At 34.7% G+C, this 13,137-nt stretch overlaps 1 protein-coding gene across 2 annotated transcripts in view; it reads right to left on the bottom strand.

Moving 5' to 3' along the window:
* LOC149935392 (uncharacterized) overlaps positions 1-10,901 on the bottom strand; it is an 89,112-nt gene extending 78,211 nt beyond the window's left edge. Inside the window, exon 1 of one of the 2 annotated variants that reach the window (XM_090154751.1) lies at positions 10,805-10,901. In XM_090154751.1, the coding sequence (XP_090010877.1) occupies positions 10,805-10,831 (27 nt within the window). In that variant the 5' untranslated portion in view covers positions 10,832-10,901. Of the gene's footprint in view, positions 1-3,223; positions 3,589-10,804 lie in introns of those variants that run through there. The other variant, XM_090154750.1, reaches the window with a different exon arrangement.
* Positions 10,902-13,137: the final 2,236 nt, after the last annotated feature.

Here is a 13,137-nt window from a genome sequence, read left to right as displayed (position 1 = left end):
ATTAAACGATTCAGTGTCCAAAAGATACGATTAATCGGAGAACCAAGTGTTTGAGTTTTAAGTATTTAAACATATACTTTAGTTTATCTGATGTTGTTTGATTAAACGTTACTGGTGTAGAAATTAATTTATGGTGTGCTAAACGAAAACACATTACAATCATTAGTGTTTAAACACTAAACTTCGCCTTTTGGAACACGAAACTAAACGACAACTCCTTCTGCGTTGAGTTTGAAAGTTCTCTCTCCGCTGGTTAAAGGAGTTTTCCCTTTCCATATAAGCTTGTTGATGTTAACGGTAATAGTAAGTGTAGGGAGCTGTTAGCTCGCGTGGCATTATAGCTATTCAGTACCGGATTTACTGAAGGTGAGGCCCTAGGCATATTATTTTTTCTTTGGAGGGGGGGGGGGGGGTGTCCCGAAACTGAGCTTATGTCACGAGAATAATGCTTTTTCAAGTAATAAAGCAACAAGCCTGATAAGTTTTTCTGCTCAACCGAATCAGTGAAAAATCCATTGATTTCTTCAGTAGGTGGGGCCTTCTGTTGGTGGGGCCCCATAGGCCTGTGCCTAGTAGGTCTAGTCCTTAATCCGGCACACGCAATCGATCTTTCTTTCGAAAAAAATTATGGAACACTTTACAAGGGCCCAGAAAACTGCTCGTAGGGCCTTGTTTTGACTTGATGTTTTTTTTTTTAAATATGATAAAATATTATATTGCAGTTTTTTGTTTATGTAAATGTTTTCTATCTAAATACCTTTTTTTCTAAGTAGTTAGTTCCAGGCCAGGGAGACGGTAAAATAATTATCATCGATTACAGTGGCGTAACTAAGGTCTCTGGGGCCAGCCTACGAAAATGTATTTAGGGCCCCTTCTTTCATAATGACCATTTTCCCGTAATCTTTTGGGACCCTTATTCTTCGATGGGCTGCAGTGCCGAATTTACTGAAGGTGGGACCCTAGGCAGATTTTGGTGGCGACCTATGTACGGAAAGCGTAAAAACTCAAAACTCGCGTATCCCGAAGCTGAGCTGATGTCACGAAAATAATGATTTTTCAAATAATACAGCAACAAGCCTGATATGTTAAACCGAATCAGTGAAAAATCCATTGATTTCATCAGTGAGTGATATTTTAACTGCAAAACCAGTGAAGCAGTAAAAGTTCACTGATTTTTCAGTACACCAAAATAAAAAAATCGCCGTTGGTGGGGGCCTTCTGTTGGTGGGGTCCCATAGGCTAGTATTTAATTCGGCACTGCCCAGCTGAGCCCTTATTTACGCCACTGTGTCGATTAAAATGTATAGAAAATAAACGCGTAACGAAGTAAACTGACTTGAAACTACAACTGCCAACCACGACGATTATATAAGCATCGTGACTGAGAAGAGCGCTCAACCGAAAAGTAGAAAAAAGATGGAATTCAGAGGATTTTAAAGGACGCCGAAAACGATTTGTTGACATTCGGAGAAGAGAGGGGTGAAGGGGTCGTAATGGACCTGGCGGAGGTTGGTCCATTTCGACGTAATCAAGCTAAGAGCCCCGGTCTATTCTATCAACATTTCCAAACGCGTATAAAGAGATCCGACGTTCAAGATGATCCTAATTAACTTTGATCAAAATGAATAAAAACTACTCTTTACGTCTCAGGCAGTCTAGAAAATATTCTTTCAAACGGACCTACTAAGATGACGGGTTGCGGCTCTCAATAATAATCAGCTAGGGTAATACCAAGGCACCACTTTAGGCCCAAGTCATCGACTGACTTTTAATACCTTTAAACAGGTGACCTAGAAATCAACTTTAAACGAAGATAAGTGCTTATACATACAAGGACCGTCTCATAAAGCGTAAAGGTAATATTTTTCGGGTCAGTCGGGGTTCCTTCAAAGGTCCAAATGAGATGAAAATAAACTAGCGGGTTCTACGTTCCAGGTAGATCTGGCCGAGAAAATAATAAAAAGGCATAAAGTAGGGTGGCGTCCTCGAACGGCGAGAGGGTTGAGGCAATAAAACTGGTCCGAATGGTTTGATTCCCCTTTGAGGGCGATAAAAACGCAGGGGCATTAAATCCTTTCGCGGAGCGTGTTTTCATTGCGAAAAATCTCTTCGCGATGGTCAACTCAACGCGGCACGTTCCGGTCATTCCTAAATCGCAGCCAGGTCCCCCGCGGTTTGTCCGGCCTTGAATCGGGGCCCAACAGGCCGCGCGACGGGGGTCTCCGGAGTTAAGTCACTTCCCTCTTTCAGGTTCAATTTTGAATAGGAAAGAGAAGGGATATTGGACCGCTTTCCCCAAAGAGCTTCGAAACTTTTCTTCGCGTGGCGGCTCAGCCGTAGAATAACAATTCGAAGTAACAATAAGGGCCACTGCCGAGTAAACGTCCACGAACTGGAACTGTGACGAACGGCGCTATACAGGGTGTTTCAAAATGTTATGCAAAATGTTAAGGAGTTGTAGGGGGTGAGTTGAGAAGTATGCCCGTTTTTGCCCATTTTCCTACGATGAGTTAAAAGAGCTTCAAAGTGTGGCCTACTAGCCCCTGGAAGTAGGCTGCAACAAGTCCGTGAGACGGGGATGCGCCGGTTCGGGTACTTTTCCTGGTAGAGACGTTGAGCAGCCAAAGCATTGCCATCCGCTAGTCCATATACGAAGTGAACTCCATTGCTGCAGTTTGAAAGTGATGAGAAATCGCGGTCCATCACGACTTTAAATACTGTTTAAGTTCACTTTTTTACACTGGCTACCTCGATTTGTCTACCAAGTCCTTTTTTACCTATCACACGAACCCAAACCTTATTGTTCGCGTTCCCCCACTGCTTGGTTTTGCGCTTGTTGCAGCCTACTTGAAGGGGCTAGTAGGCCACACTTTGAAGCTCTCTGGCGCTCTTTTAACTAATCGTAGGAAAAAATAGGCATACTTCTCAACTCACCCCCTACAACTCCTTAATTTTTTTCATAACCTTTTGAAACACCCTGTATATTAGCAAGAAGAACGACGGAGACGTACGTTGTTTCATAAAACGTTCCTTAGCTTCGAGGTAGAGACGAAAATTGGACCGCTGAGGGAATATCTGTTCTTCAAGGGCGAGACCCAAACAAGGAAATTGTAATAAGCTAGCTAGACGAGTCCGCTACTCCGAAACGTTTGAACAGTTTTATTAATTAGATTTGAGACTTATCGCGGAAAGGAATGCGTTTGAAAGAGATTTGAAAACCAACCCTTGGAAGGAACGGCCCGGATGACACTCTTCGCCTTTCCATCTGCCAGGCTCTCAACCTGTCCAGAAATGACTTGCTATCGCTGGCGCTTCTTCGGACGTTGACCATCTTGGTCGATCGAGTCACACGCACTTCCGGGCAAATGACGTCGTTAGATGGTAAACTTTGGGGTTGATCCGGGGAGTCTCTATCACTGTTCTTAGGGAAAGCGTTTTTATTCAAACGAAATCCGCTAAAAAGGGACGTACCGCGTCTTCGGGGCGCTGGGGCTGCCGATCCCCGGCCCATCTTGGAAGCCGACCACGAGCTGAACATTTTTTTTTAACTAACCGTCTTTACCCAAGCGCAAAAACCTCGCCTATCGAATGTAACGAATATAATAGCAATTGACTTGTTCCAAAAGATGTCCGAAGCAAATCTGTCTTCTATTATTAAAAGAGGCATTAAAAGTACCGCGGGGCTTCTTTCGTCCCTAATTAGATTACGAGCGGCGTAAGCCCTTTCTTAATCTGATGCACGCTGAGCTTCAGCGCTCTATCCGACAACTTAGATAACCACGAATGCCTGAGTTAATAGAATAGCCCTAAAACACTATTGGTCGCTGCCAACCTTGGTTGACTACCAGCTTAATCTTGTTAGTAAAATTAAATACTTACGCGAGTAAAGCGTCGTGCCAGACTTACGACTCTCCAGGGTTTATAAAAAGGTCATTTTGAAAAAGGGGAAATTAAATATTAAAAATTAACTCTCCATTTTCTTCAACGAAACCAATCGCTAGTGTTGCGTTGTCATATTAAAGGGGAACGGCCAAGCTTTTCCAAATATGGCCTTATTTCCGTATCAAAAGATTAACAAGACGTTCAATATACTAACACGTACCTTTTTTTGTCTTGAAAAAATAGCTTTTGGCCCAAAAAGTTGAAACGAAAAATAACGTCAGGTGTTTGGTTTGAATTTTCGCCGCCATCTTAGGGGCTGCCGCCAGCGCCCCTAACCCCGTAGGAGCGATTTGCGAATTATCCTAACTTTTAAAATCGCGCAATTGAGGCGTTGTTTTTCTGTCTCACCAACTTCTCACCAGGTGTCGCGGCTTTACGATTTCCCGAAATTTCTTTATTTTATTAAAAATTAACCACTCAATATTTTTTTATGCGCTTTTCGCCATAAATTTTAGTTTTTAACGGGCTATAGGGCTATCTAACTGGTTAAAGCTTGACCGTTCCCCTTTAACTCACTCCTAGTTACTTTGTTATTATATCAGAAATCATTTTTACCAGCACCCCACATAAGGAGAATGCAACCCGTCATTTTCTTGCGTACAGTTTTCATTGGTTAGACGCTTTAGCGCCTGCTGCCGTCGTAAGGGGAAAATTCGGAAATTGTCTTACCACTTTCCGTAAATAACGTTCGTCCAATGAAATTTGTACACAACACGGCGTTAGCGTGTTTAAAGGCTAGCTGCGTTATCTTTGTGTTTGTTGCTCTTAGTTACCAGAGACCGTAGACCAAGAATAGAAGGGCTCAAATAGGCATTTAGGCAAGATTTAGGGAATCGGAAATACGTGGAAATTTTTCCCTACAAACTTGGTGTCGCTGCAGTCGATTTCTGAGCTATGGTGTCAAAAAACCAAAATAATGAGTCCCCTAAGACTCTTAGTTCAAGCAAAACAGTGGTGCACCCAGAGGAGGGGCTGGGAGTTCGGGCACCTCCAGAATTTTCGGAATTAAATAATTTTTTAATTATTTTTAATAAAGCCTTGGATCACCCCCTTTCATTATTCTTGGGTGCGAAAATGATTTCGAAACTTAAGTCCACAGAAGAACCATACATTCCAGACGCAAATAATTAATTACACTACTGGTGCAATCATTTTGCACAAACATTCAACTCATCCTTTGTTGAGTTTCTTTATATATTTTTAAATGTAATTCAAAGTTTAATGATGAACACGTGATAATATTGAAAGTTAATTTCGTAAACTTCCAACGGGTTCTGCTCAAAGGACGAGAAACTATTTTCCAAAAATTGGTTTTCGTTGAGGCTGTAAAACAACTTCTACTCTTTTTAAGAGCAAAGTGGATCTTGGATCTCAGAGATAAAATTAAAGTACGCAACACTAAACCCTCGTTTTCATGGTCGATTTTTTAAGGGGGAAGACTACAGTGGCCATTGTCTACGTTCGCGCTATTTCACGCTGAGCTCTTTTAATTTTGTATTTTAACTTAAAAAATTAATATTTAAGTGTAGAACAGCTTCTTGTTTAGTGCCTAAAATAATTTTTACAATTTTAAATTTAAAAGTAATTAAGTTATTACGTTTTAATTCGGACCCCCGGAGCTAAACAAGTTGAGCAAGCGCCCAAACTACCCTTTAGTTAGAACCTTATATCTCGTTAACTATTAATATTAGAATTATCAAAATTATTTTAAGCACTATATATTCTTTTACGCGGGTATTTCATGAGAGCCGCCGTTAAGATGCTACACGCGAGAGAACGGGTTATGGGGAAAGAAATTTCTATGGTAGAGCTACGTGTAGTACAGTTATGGCGGCTTCCCGTGACGGAAATTGTGGTACTGATCCTGGGTTGGTGCAAACCTGCATAAAAGAGTGTATAGGAAGGTTCAGCCTAATAAGAAAAATATAATTCAATTATGTTATTGTTAAAACAGAAACGTTCAACTTGAACGAAAAAAAGGCTTTTACTATATTCTTCCCCCTTAAGAAGAAAATGTAAGCTTAAATAGAATTGTTGAATATTTTATTGTTGAGGAATATTTAATAGACAGGTTAAACCATCACCAGAAAACGTGAACGGGGAACTTGTAGGAAGTGCAGGATGTACGCGCAAAGGTACGTCTACATTACTACAAGTTCGCCTTTCACGTTTTCTGGCGCTGGTTTAACCTCTTTATTTACTTTGAGACTTTAGTAAAAATGAAAGATGGAACTAGAAATATCAAATTCATTCTGATCGGCTCGAAAAGGGAACGAAAATACAAAATGTTTTCTAGGCTCTCAATACCCGGAGAATAAAAAAGTTGGAAGCTGCAGTGGAAAAAAACAAATCGGCATCCACCTCAACTGTTTTTAGACGCAATCCGTCACGGATTTGTATGTACTGGGCCCACGTACAGTGTAGCCGATGCCGCCGTTGCCGCCGTATTCCACATAGCTATCCCGGAATTAGGCTTAGAAGGGCGAGGGATATCTCAATCGAAAGGAAATATTATACCCTCGGTAACCCGTTATGAATTTTGGAGATCGGAGGCCCACAAGTTGGTCATTTGCACATTTTAGTGTTATATGGCGATATTCGACTTTAAATCTACAAATTCTACATACTTTTTTTAAATTAAGACTGACTTAGTTGATAATTATATTTTTAGTTAGTATTGATCATTTCTAAACTATATTTTCGGTTTCATTAAGAAATTTTAATTTTAAGAGAGATTTATGGCCAGTTCGCGGGACCTCATAGCCCGCGGTACGCACTATTGTCATATTTGAATTTCATACCAATTGATGCAGGCGCCATCTAACCCCTAAAAACATTTGCGTTTCACTTCTTGAAAAATTCGGTTTGTCTAAAAATTAATTTAAATTGACGTGTTCGCGTTTCGCTACCTTATTTCCAAAACCAGGTAACTCGAAACATTTATTTTTATTAAAATTATTTTTGCGTTTATTAAGTTAATGTACAAGATGATTGGAAACGTGTTAAAAAATTTAATATTCAAAATTTAGTTAATACATGTCCGTGACATCTTGTTTCTCCTCTAATAATCGACCATGAAAACGAGACATAAAATCATTAAAGCTAAAATTTTTAAAAATGATAAATTTTTAATAATTATAAATTTTTAATAATGATAAATTTTTAATAATGATAAATTTTTAAAAATGATAAATTTTTAATAATGATCAACATTTTAATAATGATCCATTTTTTATATTTTAATAATGATCCATTTTTTAATATTTTAATAATGATCCATTTTTTCATATTTTAATAATGAACCATTTTTTCATATTTTAATAATGATCCATTTTTTTAATATTTTAATAATGATCAATTTTTTAATATTTTAAAAATGATTAATTTTTAATAATGAGACATTTTATAATAATTATACATCTTTTAATAATATTATTTTAATAATGATCAATATTTTAATACGAAAATTTTTTAATAATGATAAATTTTCAATAATGATAAAATTATAAATAATGAAATTTTATTTAATAATGATAATTTTTTAATACTTACATTATTTTTCTAATATTTAAATTATTTTTTTAATAATGATCAATCAATAATGATAAATTTATAAATAATGAATTTTTTTAATAATGATCATTTTTTAATAATGATAAATTTTTAAATAATGATAAATTTATAAATAATGAATTTTTTAATAATGATCATTTTTTAACAATGATCAATCAATAATGATAATTTTTTAATAAAATTAATTTTTTAATGCTTAATTTTTTTTAATAATGATCAATTTTTAATAATGATCAATTTTTTAATACTTAAATTAATTTTTTAATAGTTAAATTAATTTTTTAATACATAAATTAATTTTTTAATACTTAAATTAATTTTCTAATACTTAAATTATTTTTTTAATACTTAAATTAATTTTTAATACTTAAATTAATTTTTTAATATTTAAATTAATTTTTTAATACTTAAACTAATTTTTTAATATTTAAATTAATTTTTTAGTATTTAAATTAATTTTTTAATATTTAAATTAATTTTTTAATATTTAAATTGATTTTTTAATAATGATAATTTTTTTAATAATTAAATTAATTTCATTAGTTATTTTTAATATTTAAATTGATTTTTTAATAATGATAATTTTTTTAATAATTAAATTAATTTCATTAGTTATTTTTAAATATAATTTCTCTTAAGACCTAATGAAGCTCATTAATGGGCAGCGAAACTAGTCTTCTAGTTTTTAATAAAAATATTTTATTGTACAATAAGTGGCATTTAAATTTTAATTTTAATTTTAATTTTTATTTAATATTATCTTATTGGCCTTATTTTGAACGTCCAATTTAATAACCTGAAAATTGAGGTATGTTGTATTTCGCTATCTAGTATGAAAAAGATAATTTATCTAATGTAATCTATTTACGTCTCTTTTCCCGAGTCCAAATACAAATGTTTGAATGGTTTAAACTCGTAAAACCAAAAGCGTAGTAGAATACGATACAAAGCTCACGTGGATTTTCAAAAGGCCTCTTTCGCTTCGCGACTATTTTTCACCCTTGAAGAGGTGAGCCGAACTCTCAGGGGGCAATTCCTATTCAAATGACATATTTACAGACTACATTTAGGTATTTTCGAACTACTGATATTGAAAAGATGACGTCAACAGCTAAAAATATTGCCTATATTGACTTGTAGAGGAAAGCTTCGTTCATATCCTTCAATGCCTATCCTTGAATATATTAGAATATGATCCTCTTTGTGATATTTTGAAAGTTAGTGTTGTAAAGCCCGCATTTGCACTCGCTAACAGCCTTTCCCTTCACGGGAAGGTAGTATGATTCTTTTTTTCATGATCAATTCTGTTAGAAATTTAAATTATATTTATCATAGCGCTATTTTATCCTTAAATGTGTACTTATAACACTGAACGATGAGGCACTATTATATTGGATTGAGTATTATTAAACTTTATCTTTAATTCTCAACAATACTATATTATAATTATAATCTAATAGAATTCACGAAACTCCTCAAATTTGGAAATTGAGGTTTAGTCTGGAAAAAACATTACTGGGATGTTAATGACGAAGTTCATTCTACACATAAACTAATTAACTTGTCCGAGTAGACAAATAAAATTTGTTAAAATTGATTCGAAACGCTTTTGTCTTTATTGCTAAAACATATTTACATATTTATGCTGAGGCCAAAAGAACCCGCAAATATGTCTTACCAGAAGTTTATAATATATTTCTTATTAGAGAAGTATCTAAATGAAAAAGCGGATTCCATTTGAAGATAATTTTCCTATAAACAGCGAATCTGTAAACCGCTCAAAATTACTTTTCCTAATCATGTGAAATGTTAAAATTACACTGCATAGGAATATGTTCAAATTAAAAAATCATTTTCCCAATTAAATAGTTTTAGAGTTTTACTATGTTTTCTTCCAAAAAGCTTTATGAAAAATCAGCGGCAGCCTGGGAAGGTACACGTTTCGAGCGAATAAACATAAGCATGATATTTAGAAGATTACTTAGAGATATATGATACGATTCTGGTCTTACGTAATACTTTAGCAAGAGAGTCTTGCCATGTGCTAAGTTCACATAATCTTATTTCCCGTTGTAAGAAGTAAACTGACCTCGACCCCGAATTTTAAACAGGAGATTAATCAAGATACAAAGTTCCCATATATTTATGAGATTTAGAGAATCAGTGAATGATGACTTAGTATTCTTTGTCAAAAGGGTGAGAAGAAAACGTTAAAGGATACCCAAAACGCCTAGTACAGCAACGAAATTATCATTGGACTATCGCCTGTTTATCCAACAAAACCATATCAGTAGATTATGAACTTATAAAATAGAATATATATATATATATATATATATATATATATATATAGATTATAACGTTTTAAAATATAGACTATGAACTTATAATAGTTAGTGTAGGGAGCTGTTGGCTCGCGTGGCTGAAGTAAAGGCTTTAAAAGTCGCTTGGCTATTAGCCTAGCTGATTATTATTATTTATTATTTTATTATTAAAATATAATATAAATAAATATATAGATTAGGAACTTGTACATATAAAGTATGAAATTTACGCAATCCAGTACATTTTTTTTAGTGTCTGATCCCTCGTGCAGAAACTATTTATTCTACGACGGTCGTCCTGCATTATCCAACGGACATTGTTGGATTGATGTTAATGAGGAAAGGTGTGGTAAATAAATAAAATGAAAAATTATGTCAAATTTACTGAGTACGTATTATACATAAATTCAGGTATCTTACGACGGCCGACCATTTGCATTTTTGTAAATCTTAACCGCCACAACTTTAACAAAAATTTCCAAGTACTTGATAATATTTAAACGTAACGCTAGTGAGTTCCACCACTTGGTTAAATATCTTGTAAAATTTTGTATAATGGTTTTCAGTTTATTTTTTGTTCAATTTTAGTTTTGTGAAGTTCGAAATATTTATATTTATACATTTTTTTAAGCGTATCACTCGTGTTTTTAAATTCGTTTAAATATTGCCAATGTCCGTTGATAGAATTCATTCTTATATTTCTATTGTAAAAATAAAATCCGGTAAACGTACCCAGGATCGTCAGAAAAATTCGGGTCGAATTTTATGTAGTCCCACCCCCAAAATTCAGATGATTCTGGGTCTCTTTAAAAGCAATATGAGCTTGTGGCGTTTGTTAAATTCAACCTCTTTTGGAGTGTTAGGGTTTAGAAATGGAGTCATAACACAGGGTTGCAAGCCATACCCATTATCACCAAGCAGATATCCCACAGGCATTCTATTATGCACGAAATCACTGAACATACCAGAGTGACGCCAAATAAATGAGTCATGGATGCAGCCTGGTCAGCCAGCAACAAGGTTGGTAATTTTCAGATGATTATCGCAGACTATTTGTACATTGATGGAATAATTGTTCTTGCGGTCAAGGTACTCAACAGCATTTTCCTTTGGTGCTTTTATATTGACATGTGTACAGTCCAACGCTCCAAGAACGTGTGGTAACACGCACCTACTCAAGAATGACCTCTGAAAAGGAAACCTTGAAATTTGTGTATTATACACTCTAAGAAATTGGGGTGTTGATTCAAACCGTTTTAACACTATTTGTACACTTTTTCATGAGTCGAAATTTGACACTGCTAGGGGCGTTTTATTACACAAATCAAACCCCTTATTAACACCTTCAAGATTTTTGTCTTAAAAATACGGTGTAAAAAATGAGATTTAAAACTCCTTTTCCACACTATTTAAACACCGTTTTATCATTCTTTGTTTGTGACACAAAATATTTCCAATAACCGTGTAATAACACTCCTTTAAATAGTCATTTTGCAACTTGTAAGCTTTAAATCACACCTTTAAGGTGTTAAAAGTAATCTTTAGAGGTGTAAATAAGCCATTTTAAAGAATGTAATAACACTCTTAAAGGTGTAAATTCGCACTTTAAATATAAAAATTGTACCTGGTGAGAGTTGAATCACAACTCTAGAGGTGTAAAATCAGACTTTTAAGGGTGTAAAATCAGACTTTTAAAGGTGTAAAATCAGACTTTTAAAGGTGTAAAATCCGACTTTTAAAGGTGTAAAATCCGAATTTTAAAGGTGTAAAATCAGACTTTTAAACGTGTAAAATCAGACTTTTAAAGGTGTAAAATCAAACTTTTAAAGGTGTAAAATCAGACTTTTAAAGGTGTAAAATCAGACTTTTAAAGGTGTAAAATCAGACTTTTAAAGGTGTAAAATCAGACTTTTAAAGGTGTAAAATCAGACTTTTAAAGGTGTAAAATCAGACTTTTAAAGGTGTAAAATCAGACTTTTAAAGGTGTAAAATCAGACTTTTAAAGGTGTAAAATCAGACTTTTAAAGGTGTAAAATCAGACTTTTAAAGGTGTAAAATCAGACCTTTTTGAAAGGTACATTCCACCTACAAAAACCATAAAAAATAGTGTTGCAGTTTACAGCACGACAAACCGGGCGCAGCGGTAAAATTATGCAGACAATTTACAAAAAAGTTAAGTATAACTAAAGCAACGCCACAACGAACATGCTTTGCCTAAGACGTAATTTTAACTCCGATAAAGAGCAATAATGCCCGGGTGTTTTATACCGAAAACCAAGCGCGACAAAAAGTATTCTTATCTGCTAAAAAACAGAATGGCAGAGAGATAAAATATGCATAAAAAACTACTGATTATTGATAGCTTAAGAACAAAAAATGCCTTCATCTCATTTTTCCTAAGTGATCACCCTCGATGAAAATATTACTTAAGGCGTAATGGCTGATCGTCTCGGACCAGGTCTGTTGTATAGCATTCACGGATATTGATATGCTTTGCGTGGTGAAATTCGGGGTTATGGATCATTTCATTGGCCCAGGCGTTGTAGATTTAATATTGTTATTTAACTATTAAAAATGGCGTATTAACACTTTTAAATGTGTGATTTCACTCTAACAAAAAAACGTATTAACACTTTTAAAGGTGTGATTTCACTCTAACAAAAGGGCGTATTAACACTTTTAAAGGTGTGATTTCACTCTAACAAAAGGGCGTATTAACACTTTTAAAGGTGTGATTTCACTCTAACAAAAGGACGTATTAACACTTTTAAAGGTGTGATTTCACACTAACAAAAGGGCGTATTAACACTTTTAAAGGTGTGGTTTAACTCTTAATAAAGGGCGTACTAACACTTTTAAAGGTGTGATTTCACTCTTAATAAAGGGCGTATTAACGCTTAAAAGATGCGTCATAACTGATTAAAAGTGCGTTTACATGTTATTGAATTTATTGTTTCACGAACTGTGGAGAGTGCTTAAAATCGGTTTAATTGTTTGGTTAAGGTGTTGAATCTGGGTTGGACTTATCAAATTGAGCGGAAATGGTATTAGAACGGTGTGAAATGAATCCCAATTTCTTAGAATGTTTACACCTTTAAAAAGTTGCTCCGTTTTGGAAGTGTTAAAGCGGTGTGAACGAGGTGTAACACTTTCTTAACACCTTTTAAACACCCCTATTTCTTAGAGTGTATGTTCAATAAAGTCATTTGCACGTACCTCGGTTTCTTCAGCGTACTCTGGTTGTGTGGGAAATGCACACATGTTCGGCATTTTAGCTATAATGGCTTCAGATACTCTT

The sequence above is a fragment of the Leiobunum rupestre genome, chromosome 7 (assembly GCF_980474605.1).
Source record: "Leiobunum rupestre chromosome 7, qqLeiRupe1.1.hap1, whole genome shotgun sequence".
NCBI lineage: Eukaryota > Metazoa > Arthropoda > Arachnida > Opiliones > Sclerosomatidae > Leiobunum > Leiobunum rupestre.
This window is presented reverse-complemented; position numbering and strand designations above follow the sequence as displayed.